Genomic DNA, 20025 nt, shown 5'->3' on the forward strand with positions numbered 1-20025 from the left:
TAGCTTTCGCATACTGGAGGACATCTGTTTCAAAATGTATACCCAAAAATAAACTGACAACACAACTCAGTTCGATAGCAAAATTCTAACAAATGTTAGCTTAAAATAAGACTATATTTGTTAGCCCATGAGCTCAGGATATTATTCTAGTTATTTTCTACTTTAGAGAGTATGAGTAACAAAAAACAAATACCCCTAAAAAATTCAGAAGCAAATGCAACCAAGTCAATTCCATAACGAATCTCCACTGAAGAATATCATGGCCTTTAATATGTAACTTGTGTTTCGACAGTAACGTTTCATTGTTTCACATCTCATTTCAGCACAATTTAACTAAAAGATTTCTTACTTTTTATATTCAATGATACTCCACTCTTTATCTATTATACTTCCATTAAAAACAGTTGCATATTTTGCATCATAAACAAGAAACAGAGGCAAACTCAAAGGATCAAGTCATGGAATGAAGAATTTGGTCATTAACATCTTAAGTATAAAACGGAGTTGTATAAAGGACAATTGCTACAAAAATAAAGCCTTTTATTATTTCTAACAAAAATTCCAAGGCAGAAACATTACCTGATGTTTGATAGGAAAAGTATATTTCACCCATGTAGCCTGTTGCATTGTTTCTTCCTCCTCTTGTTTCCTCTCTTTTTTTTTCACCTTCTCCTTTTCTTCTCTTTCAATAGCTGTCATTCTGTGTAATCTAATACATGCAAACACAGTCAAATTTTGTAAGCAAATTTGAACACCCTAACAAGGCATATACCACCCCCTTGAATGACTAAGATTTAGATGAGGGAAAAAACTACCAATGTATGATATTAGGTTAAGGAATAATATTAATAACATACATAACTTGTATGAGCATTTACACAATTGCAAAAGCATTTGACGGCAAGAGTCTTCAACATCATGAATGTTACTACTACTCTTATCCCAAGATTAGAGAATGTCAGATCCCAACAAATTGGGGTTTTTGAAAGTTCTTCACTGTTGCTTTCTTAGACTTTCCCAATTGATGTCAGTTAAGGCTGCGGCTTAGGTAAATCATTGGGTTTAAGTAAATCATTGTTTGAAGGAAAAGGAGCGATGAAACAGGATACGTTGTCAATAAAAGATTTCAGTATCATTTGGTAGAATGTTTGATTGATGTCTGACTGAATTCTAATCAGTACTCTTAATTATAGTTTTAGCTCAACCAATGCTACAGGTAAGAGAATACATTCAAAAAGATTCCCTTACCTAGTGTGTCCCAAGGACTCCCGCCAAATTGGCAGCATAACAACTGGTTTAATTGCACACTCCAATATAGCCAAAGCCAGTGCAAATTCTCTAGGTTTGCTACACATTTGAACAGCCTTAATCCAGTTAGACCTATATTGGAAAGAATGTAAAATATATGAAGTTCATTCTATGAACAATACATCAATAGGATTTTAAAGTAGACTAAACTATTAAAATATATTTGCTAAAACACTGCATAATTTCAGTTATGCATTACATATCACATTTATTCATGCTTCTGTTCCAATGTCTGTTCTATATCGCTCTCACAGACAATGACTACGGACAACACAAAGCATAGGTGCCAACTCTGTGGGTGCTCTGCAACTGGAGCACCCACCGGCAGCCCCACTGATCACCCCCTCCTTCACCCCCGAGGACCTCCTGCTAGCCAGCAACCCATTGATCAGCTCCTCCCCGTCCCTCTCTCCCAGAGCCTCCTGCCTGCCTATTCAGTGGTGTGTAGGAAGTGCTGAGGGAGCAGGGGGGAACAGGACTGGGGCACACTTGGGGGTGGAAAGAGGCGGGATAGGGTTGGGTTCTTGGGGGAAGGGGTGGAGCGGGGGCAGGGCCTGGGGCAGAGCAGGGGTTGAATACCCTCAGGGAAAGGAGGAAACTAGCGCCTGTGCCACAAAGTAATATTATGAAATAAAATATGGGTAAACCAAAAACATTTGCTATTTCTTTACCTGTGGGAGGCCCAGTTGGGGTGAAGGAATGACGCAGGGATGTTGCTCTCTAGCTGAATGATAGTTAGCCTCAGAGTAGATATGGTAAGAACCTTGGACCCATGTACAGACCCATTCCATTTGAATTCTCCAGCAGGAGTCAGACAGAATTTATGTGCAAGGTGCCGTCTCTTATCATGGTCTTCTCTGTGCTGGTGTTTGTTCAATGCAAATGAGTTGGTGGCATACTGGTTGTGATAGACACGATACTTGCCCTCTTGACCTAACTTGAAATAATTACTGATGTTTCCTTTCATCACAATTTCTTTCTTGGTGTTCAATCGGGAGATTTCCCCTTGGGAGTTAACCACCAGAACCTTGTTAAAGAAACAAAAAGTTGTTTTGCTTTTTTTTAATTAACATTTAAAATCTTAAATAATCTCTATTATATTCCTGTTTACAATACAGGCCTTCAATTTTCAAAGTCACATCCATTCATTCTGAATTATATACTGTATTAGTTTCTTCTAATTTATTTAATCTTTTTTTACCTTCAAAACGTTTTAACAGTGCTAAAGTAAACAACAGTATTAAAAGTTAGGAGCCAAGTTTTCTAACGTAGGCACTGGAGTTGCACCCACAAAATAGGTGTGCAAAGAAGTTGGAATTTGTGTATGCAAATAAGTAAAATAAAAAAAGGTTACCTATCTTACAGTAACTGGAGTTCTTCGATGTGTGTGATCTCTATCTGTCTTCCACTGACGGATGAACAGGCACTTCATGTGCCTAAGACTGGAAAATTCTTGCTAGAACTGTCTGCAGGTCCACCTCAGTTTGGAGCACGAGGAGCAGAAGGGGCAATGTGGTCAGACTGCCTCTCTAGTTACCTTCCTAATGCAAGTAACCTTAGGATAAGGCTCTGCAGCAGCGGGGTAGGAGGGAGAATACTGATAGGGACCACAAATCTCAAAGAACATGTTATCATAAAGTAACTAACTAACTTTCTTCTTTGTGCGGTCCATGTGTATATTCTACTGAGGGTGATTCACAAGCAGTATTCATTGAAGAGAAGGTTGAGGACCCTTGCTGTACCACCAATTAGAGAAGGGTGCCCACGGGCACCATCTAAATGTGCCTGCATCCTGGCCGGAGGTGGAGCATCTGCCAAAATGCTGCCGAATTTCTGCGGCGTTTCAGCAGCGACGCCTCTCAATGACGTCACTTGTCAGCGGCAAGTGGCATCATCTAGAGGCGTTGCCGCCAAAACGCTGCTGAAATTTGGCGGCGACGCCTCTCGATGATGCTGCTTGCCGCCAAGTGGCGTCATCGAGAGGCGTCGCTGCTGAAACACCACAGAAATTCAGCGAATGCTCCACCACCGCGGCTTACTCTTTGGAGCAGTGAGACAATGCTGTGCTCCTTGTGAACTCCTGACGCTGCCACTGGGGCGCAGACACACCTGACTGGGGGGATGTCAGAGAAGAGGTCTTTTTCTGGATCCGTACCTGGAGGCAGATTTCTCTTGCTTATCAGAATGTTTCCTACTCTTCTCATGCCATTTGGAGGAGTCCTCAGCTCTACTCCTATAAGCACCACAGACACAGAGGTCACTGTGCTCCGACAGGCACTTCTTGATGCCTCTGCCTGATGTACCTAGGGGTCTGTTGGGCAAGGGTTGAACAGGCACCTCATGGTATTATTTATTAGGAATCTCCAGAGCCTATATCACAGGCTTGATGCGTTTGGCTTGGAAGAGATTGGCTAAAAGTGCTCTTGGAGAGGACATGAGCTTCCGTGAGGCAGTAGAAGCATTTGAGATGGTCATTGCTGACTGGGAAGGCCCAGGAGCAGGAAACGCAGTTGTTAAATGCATGGTTGTTGGGCATACTGGTCATCCCGTATGGATGGGGGCCTCAAGGTAGGGGAAGACTTCTCAAGGCCCTGACTGCTAAAAATTATTCCATGACTATGCTAAAATCTATCTAAAAGTTATTTACAAATATTTACAGTTTAACACAGAAGCAACTAGCAAATGCTGCTGACACAGAAAAGTTTCCATATCAGACCAAAGGCAGTAGAAAGGAACAGCAGAAATTGTCAGTCTTTGCCATCCCGTATGCCCTCAGTTCAGAGCATGAGGAGGAGAATCCTCAATCTCATGAGGCATGGGACACATGCACACCCCTCAGTGGAATACACGAAGGCACATGACAGTCAAATATGATAAGAAAATACCAAGAAGTTACAATTAGCAAGAGAATTTCTACATATCTGATCAACAAAAATAGGGGTAAAATATATTTAACTAGTTTGTGTGTGTACACCATACCTACTGCATCACTCTCCTGGAAAAGGAAACCAACAGAACCTGCTTCACATTAAAGGAAAGTGACTCTACTCCACTTTGTTATTGTCACAGCTCTCTACAGAGAACAAATCAGAGCGCGGCTACACAGAGAGAAAGGGGGTGGAATAAAGGACAAAAAGGAGGAAGAACTACCTCTGATATGGCAATTCCACCAACTTGTGAATTTCTCATGTACCTCCTAGTATGTCACTGACCCTATTTTCTCAAGACTAGCAGCAAGAAGGTTTCTTCTTATGTTATCAATATAATCCTGTATTTTGGAAATTCTCAAAATGAGTACAAACCTCTCTGCCTTCTTTAAATAATTTATTTGCTTCGTGTGCTGCTGCAGCAACCTGCTGGCTTTTCATCTGGCTCAGCTTGCTATCTGGATTTCGTAATCGGGTAAGCATTCGTGTTGAACCTGATGTGCCTTTCCCTGTGCATGGAGAATCACTTCTTTCACCATTGGATTTCTCCCCTGCGACAAAAATGTAATTTAAACAAACATGAAAAAAGAATGAAGGTAATATATTCCAAATGTGTTTATATATGGGAATTAAGAAATTTAAGAATCAAGTTTAGAAAGAAGCTTAGTGACACTTTTATTTTTACCTATTTCTTCTGAGGTCTGGGATCCTCCTTCTGCATTTTCAGCATCATCAGATGTCTTAATGGAGTCATTCTGCATAGAATTTACCTCGTTGTTGTTTTCGACAGACTGGAGGGGTGCAGCTGATGCACTAGGACTGATGCTGGGGGTCATCTGACCAGTTTCTTCTACAAAAGAAGGACTTTAGATATTTAGTACTGTATCAATTAAGCTTTCTTTTAGAGTTTTTAAACTTTAAGAAAAGAAGTGTCAGATAAGCTACTGAAGTGTCAATAACTCATTTGTAACATGGAAGAACTGGTGGTTTTAAAATTACCTCAAAAAGTTTACCTAAAATCTTTAACATACGAAGCATACACAGGCATACGCACCTACTCAAAAGAAAGATCTCCCCTCTCCCCAATCAGCTTTCAAATCAACCACAACTGTTCAAAATTTCTATGGTCAAATAAGCAAGAGAGTAAAAACAGTAAGTGATTGTTTTAACCTTAAGCATTAAATAGACAAATTCTGCATAAATAAATATCTTCATAAATAGTGCCAATAGTTCATTTGTCTATTTATAGACAAGTACATGCTTTTCAGTAGTTCAAACCTACAAATGAAAAATTAATTACTATTTCTTTTGTTCTTTGCATTTAACCTCTCCTAGATTACAGCAGGATTTTCTGCCTAACCTGCCATTCAAGATAAATATTCTTCACATCCTGATATTCTGAAACTGCTGATTAACATTACCAAAATATATGTTCAGCAAAATACAAATTAAGAAAGAGTGAATCAGCAAAGACCACACATAATTTAGAAACTATCCATGCTGTCAAACTCTCAGGAGAAAGACAAAATTAGTTTTCTTACCCGCAACTTCAGTTTCTCAGGTGGATACACTGCTCTGGACAGATACTCCCTAAATTTGTCTAGTATTCTATACAGGTTTGGTTTAGCATGAGATTTTCTTATCTTTCTTCAAGACAGGACAAGAGGGAATATTAAATCATGCTAAAAGATGATGAAGTGTTGACAATATAATAGATGGATTTCTTTAGCTTAAGGGTTTTTTGTTTTTGTTTTTTTTTAAGTTATGCTTCTTTGGAAATGTTTACTGAGAAAAGGTGTGATTAGTTCAGCAAGCACGAATGCAGCTGATGATGCTTCCAGGTCCTCCTCCTCCTCCCAAAGAACTTCAATTCTTTAGCTAGACTGCAGAGAAATACCCCTGAGTTATGACTTCTATCCAGAGCACTGGATCCACTGAAGAAAAATACTTAAAATTACAAAACCTAAATGTTTTATAAAAACAAGCATTGTAAAACAGACTAAATAGAAGTCAATCATTTTTATACACATTTTACTGAGTATATTTTTTAATAAAACAAAGTAGACTCCCTAGTTTTGTGTCTGCAACCTAAGCATTACAGGACTGTGTTAGAGGATAAAAACCAAGAAATGAAAGTGACCAGTTTGTTTTTGCTATCCAAACTAGGGGGAATGCAAAAATGGAACACCAATGGTGAGAATTTTTTTTTTAAATTCTTACAGTTTTAAAAATATAAAGTGTTATTAGTAACAGATAAAGAATCTTTTTTAAACTGACAGTGGCCCATGAAGTAATTTTTTAATCTGTATTTTATTTACCATCTCTGAATTAGAAATAAATGGATCACACTGCCTGTAGCTGTATTTAAAATGCAGTTCCTCCCTCATCTCTTAGAGCTAAGCAACAATTTCACCAAGACAATGAATATGCTTAGGAACATCTCCTCTAACAGGATGAACTGCCTTTTTTAAACTAGAAATTCTAAAAATACCCCAAACTCTATCCACATATACTGGAAACAAGCGTCTACATAGACTAGTTCACATATATGGCACAAATGACGTAACGTTTAACCGCCCACATGAAAAATGAAGACCTTCCTTCTATTATCTGTAACATTTGTGAATGACATTTTCTACAACAACAAAATTAAACAGTTCTGACAGTTACAAAAGAAGGGAAATTCAGAAATAACATCTATAACATCCTTAATGCAACATGATTTGATTATGTTTTCCTGTTACTCCAATGGCTTTCTGAACATCCAGGATGGTGTGAGTTAAATCTTTATCCATGTCATGTTATAATTAGCAAAATCAGAGTAGATCCCTGCAGAACATGCCTGTGACGGTTCTGATATTCTAAAAATGACATGCCTGCCTACTGCTTTCACTTTTTGACCTATGAGATACAAAATATGGACAAAATCTTTATGAACTCAGAAGATGCTGGAAATCCATGAAGTATTCTAGTGAAGTAATTGGCCATGTAACAGGTACCTTGTGTTCCATCCCCTCACTACTGGTAGAAAAAATGGACTGCCCTCCAAAGGGATGGAGAAGCTTGCTTCCCTAACATAAAAACATTTTAGTTGGTTTGATGGACTCTGCCAGTTCGGGCCCATTCCTTAAAGTCCTTGAATTGTAGGACTTCTGGAACCTCATCTGATAGCAAGACTTAAGAGGATCTGAGCATGGTGAAAGAAGGATGAAAGAAGACTACTTGGGCTCCACAGGCTGTCCTGAACCTGGAAACTCTGAAGAGCTTGATACAAAGCCTCCCACCTTTAAAAGCTGCAATAATGAGTGTCTGTCACTCTTGGCATCTTGACCTTAACCAGTGGCTCTTCCCACCATGAGGTTACTCATAAGTAGAAAGGAGACCAAGGTTTTTATGTCTAGGGCGACATCTGGCAATAAGTCTGAAACCAAGCAGGTTGGTCCAAATCTCCACATACTTGTGATCTACCGAAGAGTCTAGATTCAGAAGTTGCAACTAAACAGCTGATGTCTTAGAGCACAAGGCTATGGCTGAACCTGTCAAAATGGTCTGTGATCAGGTCATGATTTCTCCTGAGCTCAGAATCTTACAGAAAAAACATACCTTCTCCATCTAGAGCTCTGACTCTCCAAATTAGTGACTGGGATGCCTACATGCAGGAGGGACCCATAGGTCTCATACGATCTCTTAAGCAGGCACAGAAAAGAAAAGGTAAAATTAGTTTTAGGGCCTGGTGAGCATCTGGCTTATTTCAGGGTTCCCTATCTCCTCGATAACCTTGTATAAGGGAAACATAAGGAGGGCTTTTGCGTGAACTTGAACAACCTCCTCTTGATGGCCCTCTGTTCCTGGAGTCCTCCCTGGACAAAATCCAGACTTTGGACATCACCTCCCCAAGGGTGCTTAGATACTTTGGTGGTAAATGTGGTATACAGCCCTGTAGAGAACAGAGAACAGAATAGAGAATAGAAAGATCCTGCCATACTTTTGAGATGTGGGCCAGGTCTCCCTCGCTGGGAAGTACTCACCATCAAAGCAGCAAAAGAATAAATCTGCTTAGAATCCAAGGGTTCTCAGAGCACCCCTAATTTTGTTTTGGGTGAGACACAGATCCAAAATATGACCAGTGTTATTTGGTCCACCTGCCCTATTGCTGGTCAGGAAGGATAGAACCATACAAGGCCTGGAGTTTGGAGGAGAAGGGGAAAGTGGATCATCCCCACCCAACCTAGATTCACATAAGGACCTGAGATCCAGAGTACATATAGCTGGGAGGAAAATGAGGAGATTCTCTCTTCCATATCTACATCTCAGCTTCTGCTCCACCTATGTGGGAATGGATGCCTGCCTGTTGTATGTCCTAGGTCTCCCCACGCTCTTCAATAAAGGTCCCAAAGACTATGACTGTGCAAAAGCAGCACACTTATTACTGTGAGGTAGCAAAGAATTTAGGAAAGGCTGCAGGTAGAAAAGCTTAGCTGGATGCAACTAGCTACAGCTACTTTCAAAAATGTAACAATGAACAGCAGCCCAGAGTCCAGCACAATAGGCATCTTCATAAATGAAATTTTCAACAAAAAATATAAACTCAAATTTGGAATCAACAGGCATATGTACTTTCCCCATGCACCTACAGTAATATCCTGTAAGAAAAGGATTATTTCCTCATTAAATCTAAAAGGAAATATTTACTCAACAGGTGATTTGTGAACAGTAATGGAAAAAAAAATTATGTTTGATCTATAAATCCTAAACAAAAATATGTTCCCCTCCCTCAACCACAAGCAGATTTTCCCTGTTGGAGATGTATATAAAACTGCTAATCCAATTACGAAGCTACTTACTAATGGAGAGAAATAAAACTAACTGGTGGTGAACAACAACGAGGGTCATTTCATACAAAAGAATTAAATACAATCATGTTTTAAAAGCTAAATAACCACCCTGAAACATTACAAACTATGTCTGTATGGAGGCATTTTACTTGTTCTTGGAGCACAGCACACCACATTTTTCAATGTGTTAACAACCAACTTTCAAATCTAGCGTACCAAGTATATTTTTTTCAACTGCAGTACCTTATTTCTAATATTGATTCAAGTGAAAATACAACTTTCATAATCTCAATTAATGCTATGAGTTATTCAAATTAACATCTGTTGCTAATGTAGGAATTTGGTCAAAAGTACAATGTTCTCTCTCTTTTCTAAGAAGTATTTATATGGTTTTAATGTACTAATTAAAGATCCAGACCTACACAAGTCATACTCATTCCTGAGTTTCAAGAAAATAATTGAGTTTTATGGAGTATCGAATTACTGCTGCAGTGAAATAAAAAACTGCTTAAAATAAAAAACTTTGTACATACATTATTAAGCATCAGCTTACAGATTTTTGCGATGATGCAAGACTTTTCTCCAGGCAACCCAATGCAACAACCTACATGAATAACTGCAAATACTAATTTTTTCTTGTTAGTAATTTTTAAAGTACATTACAGGTAAAATGATTTAACAGCCATTAGCAAATAAGAGCTTGAAATAAATCTTTGTAGGATATTCACCACCACTACGGTTTGCAATGAAGAAAAATAAAATATATAGTAAAGAGAATATGAGAAAAGCTTAGCCACAGTAATCTTTGGAGAGCATGGAAGCATATGCTAACAGCAGGGACGACTACATTAAAAAATTGTAAATGTTAAAGGACAATGCAGCAGCAACGGATGGCACTGCAAGCAAATAGCATGAATGAACATACACTGTAAATGGTTTTAGTTTGGACAAACCAGAATTTATAATAAGAAAATCTTAAAGGTTCCCCAAATTACAGAGGCATTGATACAGCGCTCTCTGTACCTGAGAGATCCTCGGGGAGCTCTGATGCCAACTTCTTCTCTGGCACATTGTTGCTATCAGAGGTTTCTGACTGACACCTCATTGCGCTCTTCCCTTCAGAGGAACTACTTTCTCCTGCAGAAGGATATGTGGTGCTGCCGTCTGTGCTTGATGCCACAGAGTTACTTTTATCCCCAACGTCTGTTGGCTCTACAGTAAAATGCACAACAAATTTTTAAGGATATTCTTAACATTTCCTTAGGATGTCATCTGGCCTTATCCATGCTAAAAGGCAGACTTTGTGCAGTTCCTTGTATTATGTCTACTTTGTAGCACCAAAATATATTGAGTGTATTTCTGCAGTAAGAATAGTGTCTTCATAGAATTAGAGAACAGAAACAGGTGAAAAACACTTAATCCTAATTAAAAAATAGCATTAGAAATCAATCCTTTGACACTGGTGGATGTACACACATTGACTGACACCAGTGAGTTCCATGCCAGAAAAGCCAGACATCTCAAAGCAAAAATGGAGTCGAATTGTAAAACCGCAGTAGGAAAAATGAGCTATCCAACACTACCAAAGAGAAACAATGGCATATAACCATAAAGAAGCACACTGGCATTATCTCTTTAAAAGCAATTTAAAAAAAAAAAAATCTTGTCAGTGTAAAAATTACAGTAATATTTCCAGAAGTAAATGTGATAGTAAAAGGTTATTTAAAAACAACAAAAATATTGCTAATGCCAGGTCAGTTTCTTTACCTTCTGTTTTTCCGTTTTCTGAATCTTGGTCAGGTGGTGTTTCTTCATTTTTTTCCTGTAGTTGGTCTGCAGGTTCTTCCTTGCTTTTTTCAGTATCTGTTTGGTCATTATTTTCAACATCATTTTTGTCCTTATCTGTTTCCTCAGCTGCTTGACTTTTATCCTCCACTAGTTCTCCTTTTTTTATTCTAATAGCGTCCAATATTTCATCTACAGTAGGGGAAAAAACAGTAAAATTCAGGCAACAAGTATCAAAATACCCTTTTACAGAGCCATTAAGTAGACGTCTTAAATAAGAAGTCATTTGAATCAAGATGGCCTTCAGGTTTAAAGCATTACCTTTCACAATCACAAAACAAAAGCCAGTAGCTAAGAAGAAAATTTAACATCCAAGTTCTTACTCCTTCTTCCATTTTCAGACATACGGAAATTTGAATACTCGAGTTCTTGATTTCTCAACATTATGTTATGTACAAAATACCAAACTCCTTTACAGAGTCCTTTATTGTTCCACCGTAGATAAATTGAGTTTCAGCTTACTGTTTGTGGGGGTTCTACATAAAGTTTAAAGATGCTATCACACTTTCTCTAGAAAATCAGGGGTTTGCTCCAGCGTCTTTGTTGAAAATTTTTGCATAGCCAGTGTCATATGCCTGTTTATTCCTGCCCCTCTTCACACTGGGAGAAATCAGGAGGTCAGGATCAAATCTGTTTCTGCCTCTTTTTTTCTTTTCTTTTTTTTTTTTTTTTTTTTAAAGTGGTCTACATGGTTTTTGGGAGCTGGGACTTTATCTTGCTTGTTTTCTCTGCCTAGGATTTTCCTAGATTTTGTACTTCGTCAAAGCTGTCTAGAGAAAACAGATTATACTAAATGCCAAGTCACATACATCCATGGAGTTCCTTTAAATCTTTCACATCAGGACCAAGAATTATTGCCACAATACACAACTCATACAAAACACGTAATTCTTTTGTTTACTAGTAGCAGTAACATTATATAGTTGTATTTAAGGAGCATTATGTACTTCCCCCAGTTAGTAGCATTTAACATTTACTTTACACCAGATTGCTGGATAATTAGAAATTCTAAAATTTAACATTAGGGAATTTATCTCTTTGGCACTCATTTGGAAGGGACTGTACTTTGACAGCAGTCTACAGTATTCTATTAAAACACATGGCTCAGACTTCAATATTTAACAAGAATTCTGTGGAGAAATGAAATTTTAGTAAAAATGTTAAATTAAAACAAAGTTGAGTAGATCTCATAATTCATAATTGTAGTGTCAATGTTCACAAGTACTCGATGGGAAATTTCTCCTTTACTTCCTGATAATTAGAAAGCTACTGGAATATTAAATATGTGGACCTGCAGATGCAGAAGACTAGGTCTCTAAACAAAACTCGACAGACCTAAAATTAAAAAGCTATTAAAGTCATATTTCTCAGGTAATTCAAAATTTTATTCTTCCTCTTCAAAGAATATTACCTCCAGATAGAGTTAACAGGAAGGACAACTCTGTTTTGAACCCCTGCCACTAGTAATCCCTATGAAATCCAAAAAAGGTATAGATTTGGACTTTTCTCTGGAATGGTCATATCACCACATAAAATCAGTTAACAGGATACTTAACCATTTTAATAATGAACACTCCATCTCTCTCCCTTTCCCCAGCATACACACTCTCTTACATGGAACATAGCACTAAGTCAATGGAAATTCAGGACATAAGTATGTTTGGTAGTGCTAGAAGAATATGTCTAGAGGACATATCAAGCAGTTCAGCAGGACTAGAACTGCTGAAAACAGGAAGTATGGAAGCAACTTCAAAACTTCTTAACATTGCTACTGCCAGCCAGGCTGATGTTAGAAAGTTATTAATACATTTCAAAAAAGCATTTGTGTATATGAAACTTGGGGGCAGACATTACTGCAATGTTAAAGACTTTGAAGTAAAATCATAATATGAAAGTATTAAACATTCATTCCCATGACAGACAAATATTCCTACCATTTGCTGCAGCAAGGAAAGATTTGTTGTTGCCCCGTGCTTTATTAGTAAGGTCTTCCGTGATATCCATATGCCGATGAATTTCTTGGCACATTTCCTCAAGAGTTTTGCAAAGATCAGCTTCCCAGTAATCTTTGTCTAAGCATTCAATTAACTGTGCCAGCTGGACCTTTGTGCTATAGTACCAGAGTTTCTTATCCTTCTCATTGTCTGAATCTTCCTCTCTGCAATAATAGTTTGAGAATAATTGTTTTATACATTTCAGATAAATGAGGAAAATTAGATAATATGAGATTACCTTCCCCTTTTTTTCCAAGAAAATATTAAGCAATAAGGGCTGAATAAGATAACACTTGAGATTCACCTTTGGTCTCCCAAGCTTCTAAAGAATTTCCCTCTCTCTCTTTCCACCTCCAAATGCTCTTTTCACACCACTTCCTCCTTGCTCCCTCAAAAAAGCCAATATTCATGATCACTTCAATGGGAGGTTAAAAAAAAAGCTTTTAAATCATTGTCTCAAATTTGGTTTGTCCATCTCCCAACAGGATTTACCACGGTTACTTTCCAATTACACCTCTACCCCGATATAATGCGACCCGATATAACATGAATTTGGATATAATGCTGTAAAGCAGCGGGAGGGGAGGAGGTGCACACTGGCGGCTCAAAGCACGTTTGATATAATGCGGTTTCACCACTAACACGGTATGATTTTTTTGGCTCCCGAGAACAGCGTTATATCGGGGTAGAAGTGTATTACAATATTACTAAATGCCTATGCTCCCCAAGCACTCTTAAAAACAAGGCAATATTATGGCTTTGACATATTTAAAATTTCAGTCAAAAAATTTAAAGACGGGGAATCTCACAATAACCATAAAATTTTTATATTACTATTCAGATAGTATTTACTTGTGTGCGCATGCACCAGAGTGGTGAGGAAGGCACTGGCCCTTGCACTCACTGCAGAGGGTCTCTATTCAGATCCCTGTAATTTGGAGGTTTTGGGAGCACAATGCTCTGCTCCTCCTCTACAGCTAATTCTTCCAAACAAACCAGTCTAACATATCAAGTGAACTTGCTGAGTTTCCCTCACTACTAGCCCTCTCTAGTGTCCGTGTCCCGCCCCCTTCCCCACCATGCAAGTGGATGATTTGGTCTTATGTATTCAGGAACACAAGTACCCTTAGTGATTTTATGAAGTTTATTTACATATTAGAATACCTTAAATTAGGATTATAAAGCAAGATAAACAGTCAGTTACACACAGACAGTGCAGAAAAATTCCAATTCACCGAAGTGTTGCTATGAAGACAAACATCCTTAAAATTGACAAAATATCAGGAGCTTGGAAGCAATGGCAATATTACATTACAATAAATCAATACCTTTCTAGACGCTACTTCAAAATATGTTTTTGACTGGCTGACAGAATCTGGTATATTGCAAAGAAATACCACTCTTTCCATTAAAAAGGACTTAGGGGAAATCTTTCTTTGCTTTTGGAAGGCAACCTAATTTATTCCTTTAGTCCAGTGGTCCCCAAACTTTTTACCTTGGGTCCCCATTATCACTGTCCATGCCCCCTCTCCTTCCCAAAGCTACCATTGGGACCTAGGAGCGAGGCCGGGAGCTGGGGCCGGGGTCAGGGCTGGTGTCAAAGCAGAGCGAGACTGTGTGGTGCTCCCTCCGTGCCCCCTATGGGGACTGACCTGGGCCCCGCCGCATCCCCCACCCTCCTAGGGGGTGTGCCCCATAGTTTGGGGACTACTGCTCTAGTCTTTCTAATTTCCATCTGATCTTCATAGTTTAGCATGTTTCAGTTGTTTATTATTTAGTTGTTTAGTGGTTTTAAAAGGTTTCCAATAAAAATGGTTATTTAAGAAAATTTTCAGGTTATTCACACAGATTACAGATCAAAGGGACAATTCAAAAATAGTTTTTATATTGTCAACCCTTTGTTCTTACTTATCTCTGTGGTGTACTCTAACACTTAGCCACCTATATGTTTTTCAAACTTAACACAGTTAATGGTTAAGCCATATTTCACCTACACCAAGAAAAATTTATGCTAGTCTGATAAATGCTTCAAATACTATCAGTGAAGAGATTGTGGAAATACTAGGGCATGGAGAGGAAAAGCAGGAGGCAGAAACTTGAGAAGAGAAGGGAGAGAAAACGGCACGCAAATGATAACATGGCTTATTCAGAGAAAGGAAGGACAGACTATAAATGAAAAGAACAGATAAGAGAAAAAAGTGGTAAAAGAGCAAGAGGAAAGAAAAGAGAATACATGCTTACAGTGTTGTATTTATTTGTTACTCTTGTTTTATATCCCTGGCAAACACACCACTGCAATGATGGGAGTGGGAAGGGTTGGCAGAGCTGTTGTAGGTGCTAGACCATCATTTTGTTGCTTACTAACATTGCTGAGCACATATAATTGTTGATAAGCATTATACTTTTATGAAATTACTTACTCAGCAGCAACCATGTTTGTTTTTCATTTTGAACCCAATTTATAAATCACAGAAGATTACTGACTAACCAATACAGAATCCCACTTCACCTATCTTAGTTACTTAGAAGACTCCCATTATCAAAGTATCTGAGTGCCTCTCAGTCTTTAGTGTTTTATTCTCAATATCCCCGTCAGGTAGGGAAGTACTGTTATCACCATTTTACAGATTGGAAATGGAGGCAGAAAGCGACTTACCCAGACTTTGGCTATGGCCATCAAGTAGGTTTCCTCATTTGACCTCCCTTTTTCCCCACCTAGTTTCCTACCAATCAATCCAAAATGCCACAACTGAAGTCCTATCTGTTGCTCTGATCATACAGTTACCCAGCCTAAGCCACCTACCCCATCCTCCCCTCCCTCTGTTCTCAATTCTTCTTACTCTGGTGTCGCAGGGATCCCTCAGGTCACTCCATCATACAGCAATATAGACTTGCATCTAGTAGATGTCTCTCTCAATTCCAGGCATAGAGACAGAGAGCTTACTCTACCATCTATAAATTGTCATGTTACGGTCTGAGACACCAACAGAATCCTGAGCCACCCAGATGGATGCTACATCACAAAGCTCTAATCCTGAGCCACCCAGATGGATGTAGTCAAAGCTCTAATCATTTCATAACTGCTCTGATCATGTACAGGAAATAGACTACTGAAAACAAAGTATTTTTTGAGAGTGCCAACTAATTTTTTCACAGGGTTTCACTGGGCATGGTATTTCCCTTGAAAAAAGCTACAAAGAACATAAGGACAGCCACACTGGGGCAGACCAATGGTCTCAAGTGTTTCTGCCACCTCAAGCGGCAAAAGAGGAAAAAAAAAACAAAAGAAAGCCGTGACCAGCGGCAGCTCTACTGCTGCCACTTCATTCTTCAGCGGCAATTCAGCAGCAGGTCCTTCCCTCCAAGAGGGACTGAGGGACCTGCCACCAAAGAGCCGTATGTGCTGTCCCTTTCCACTGGCCATCCCAAGCACCTGCTTGCTGCGCTGGTGCCTGAAGCCAGCCCTGCCAACGGTCCATATGGCCCAGGATCCTGTCTTTGACAGTGGCCAGTGCCAGATCCTTCAGAGGGAGTGAACAAAACAGACCAATTTATTGAGTGATCCATTCCATCGTCCAGTCCCAGCTTCTGGCACTCAGAGGTTTAGGAACACTCAGCTAATGGTTGTTCCTTTCTAGATTAGAAACTGCTCTTTCCCAGAGGACCGGATGGATAAAAACCAATGATTTAAAATACATAAATAAATAAATAAAAATCAGATTTTGTTTATTTAATTCTATTTTTTTGATAAAATGCTTTTTGAGGAAAAGCCTATCTAAAGATATTTTTTAGCTATAATGTATCTCATCATGGAATAGAGATTATAAATTCTAATTCTACAGTATGCAACAATATAGTCACATAATGTTTAAGAAAAGTTTGTAAATGAGTTCCAATAGTTAATGGATTAGGGACCCCATTTTATGGGGTTCCCTGGGTTTCTGTATAGATTATTTAGGTTAATCTTTCTATCTACCCAATGGGACTCAGTGCTCAGTTTAGAAGATACCATCAGAAATGCTTAGTTTGCAGTTCTCAAACTGTGGATTTGTGTCTCCAGAGAGAACATGCTTGTTAACAGTAAAAATGTTTTAAAATAAATACATAATATATAGAAGTGAGAAATAACAGACCTCAATCCTATTGTCCCTGTGCAAATTTGTGTACATAGAGTCAAACCCCTGCCTCTCACTAAAAGTGCAAAGTTTCAGAAAGTTCAATGAGTAGAAGATTGTTGGGGGCAGAATAGATTTGGACAAAAAGAAGTCTGGAGATAAATGTGAGAAGGGAGGGACAGGCAGTAGAAACAAAAGTGAAACTGTATGAGCAGCATATTCCAGAAGTCTTGAAGTCTTTCTGAGTGTAGCCTTCATTGATTTGAGATCTACCATACAATTCTCTCACTAGAAGGGAAAACTTATAATGACACCAAGCTGTAAAAGAGACCCAGTTTGGGAATATTTTAATAACGTTCCTCTACCTGTGGGTAAGACAGGCATGCATGAAAAATGCAAACAATGCAACAAAGAAATTCACGGCCTGGTTGCCCGAATGAAATAATATCATGAGACGTATTCCTTCTCAGGAGAAAGCTGCACTGAAGACGATGAAAGGAGTATGTCTGAACAATGCAGGATCTTCAGGTTGTTAAACTTTTTTATTTCATTCTTCTTTCTTAAGGACTGCCTGTCTTCCTTCTGGACTATTCTTGAATTCTCATGTTTAAGCAATAAATATAGTGGTTACTCTATGGTACTATCATTTTAGATGCAGCTGTGATAAAAAATAAATACCTGAAATAGGCAGATCTTCCTTTTACAATTTCACCTTTAAAGTACTACTGAGTGTCAGTGAATGCAATGAGTAATACTAAATAAGCAGTATGGTAATAATAATTAAATAACTGCATTAACTTATTTTGTTTAGGAGAATCCGTCCTCAACATTCAGGATTTTGAAGACTATCCACCTTCAAGATCACCATCATTTTCTGTACTTTCAGAATTATCTGCTAAAGACAGTGTTTCAGTCACATCACGTATGTCACATAGCCACAGTATATCATCTGTAGCAAAAAGAACAAAAAATCTCCATCATCCAGAAACAACCAGCAGATTACAAAATGAGGGAATTAATGAAAAAAATTCCTGGTTTGTTTATGCAACAAACTTTCCTTTCCCTATGATTCAGGGCTCACACTTCATTAACGTGGTACAGTCATTAAGACCAGGATACAGTCCACCCAACAGAGTAGATGTCGCAGGCAAACTGCTGGATAAAGTGTATGAAAGAGAAATGGAGCAGTGTGCAAAAGGTCTAGAGGGTGAAACTGTTATCCTGAGTCTTGATGGGTAGAGCAATGTCCACAATGATCCTGTTGTATGTGCTTGTGTGACAACAGAAGAAGGGAATGTCTTCCTTACAGAAACAACTGACACTAGGAAATGTGCACACAATAGAATACTTATAAGAAGTAGCAGTAAAAGCTATGACAAACTGAAAAAAAATTCAAAGGTCTAGTACGCAGCTTTGTCAGACCATGCTGCAAACGTATCCAAGATGAGAAGAAATTTAGGTGAGAGTGAAGAAAGTCCCAAACTAACAACATACAGTTGCAGTGCTCTTTTGATGCATCTCCTAGCCAAAGACTTCAGTGTTCCAGAAATAAAGGCTAATGTTGTTGAAATTGCAAAATATTTCTGTTAACAACCACTTTGCAGCAGCTGCTCTGAAAAAAGTGGGAGGAACCAAGCTGAGTCTCCCACAAGATGTGCGATGGAACTCACTAGTGGACTGTTTTGAGCATTATGTCAAGATCTGGCCTAACCTGATGAAGTTTGGTGAACAAAATCGTAAAAAAATAGCTAAATTTCTCAACATTGAGCTTAAGAGAAATGTTGAACACATGCTGAGTATCCTGAAGCCTATTTCTGAAGCCTTGAACAAAATGCAGGGAAAGAGCTGTTTTATTGCTGATGCTGTTGAAATTTGGAAGGAACTGAGTGAGATCTTAAGAAGAGAAATATGCAATGACAGAGTTAAATTACAAGCATTAAAAAAATGAACGGGGTGAGCACTACCTCCAGCTCATTTTCATGCAAATATTCTCAATACTCAGTACCAGGGTCAAACCTTAACTGCTGAAGAAGAGGAGTTGGCTATGACATGGACATCCAGCAATCATCCCTCCATTATGCCAACTATAATAAACTTCAGAGCTAACAGTGAACTATTCAAAAAATATATGTTTGCCGATGATATTTTAAAGAAAGTTATACCAGTGAACTGGTGGAAGTCACTTAAGCACTTGAATTCAGAGACTGTTGGAGTGATAATCTCACTTTTAATAGTAGTAGCTTCTTCTGCCAGTGTAGAAAGAATATTTTCTTCCTTTGGACTAATTTCATTTCAAACTGAGAAATCGTTTGGGACCTGAAAAAGCAGGAAAGCTTGTTTTTCCTTTCTAGATTATGAACAAACAGGAAAATGGAAGTTGAAGACAACTGAGTTAGCGGCAGAAGCCAATATTTTACGTTTCTCATGCTGATCTGGCTGACAATCGATTTAATTCTTTTGCTTTTTAAAAAATATTTCATTTAGCTATTTTAGTTAAAAACAATTTTAAACAAAAACAAGCCTGATTTTAAAAAACTTGAATGTTTAGCAAAATTCAAAAATTCATATGCTTGTTTTGCTAAACTATGTTTGCTGTTGAAGACAAAAATCCAGAATACATAACATTGTTTTAATTAAATAAAACAATTTAAATGTCTGGTGATGTTCTCCCAGTACAGCATGGCAAGAAAATCCTCCAAATATTAATGATTAACCTGTTGAATTGGAGATAGTTCACCTGCCAATGACTTCATAAGTACCTGCTTCAATTACCTTTGTTAAATGAAATAATCAATCATTCATTTTCTGATATAGCTATAAAACTAATCTGAAAAGTTTTCAAAATAAATCACTTTAAACATTTATAGTGTGTACCTTCTAAAAATGAAGCCTACATCTCTATCAGAGTCGTGAAGAGTATGTATTAAGGTTATAACAACCAAGAAGAATGCACTTTTATGTAGAAATCCATGATTAAATCGAATCTTTCTGACTAATGATT

The 20025-nt window shown here is 38.2% G+C and overlaps 1 protein-coding gene across 1 annotated transcript in view; it reads right to left on the bottom strand.

The window, feature by feature from the left end:
- BPTF (bromodomain PHD finger transcription factor) overlaps window positions 1-20025 on the bottom strand; it is an 89564-nt gene that overhangs the window by 40603 nt on the left and 28936 nt on the right. The window contains 8 exon segments of the mRNA XM_075071874.1: window positions 580-709; window positions 1249-1380; window positions 1980-2335; window positions 4611-4786; window positions 4921-5085; window positions 10094-10282; window positions 10838-11047; window positions 12850-13073. Coding sequence (XP_074927975.1) covers window positions 580-709; window positions 1249-1380; window positions 1980-2335; window positions 4611-4786; window positions 4921-5085; window positions 10094-10282; window positions 10838-11047; window positions 12850-13073 — 1582 coding nt within the window.

This window comes from Chelonoidis abingdonii, chromosome 13 (genome assembly GCF_003597395.2).
Source record: "Chelonoidis abingdonii isolate Lonesome George chromosome 13, CheloAbing_2.0, whole genome shotgun sequence".
Classification (NCBI taxonomy): Eukaryota; Metazoa; Chordata; order Testudines; family Testudinidae; genus Chelonoidis; species Chelonoidis abingdonii.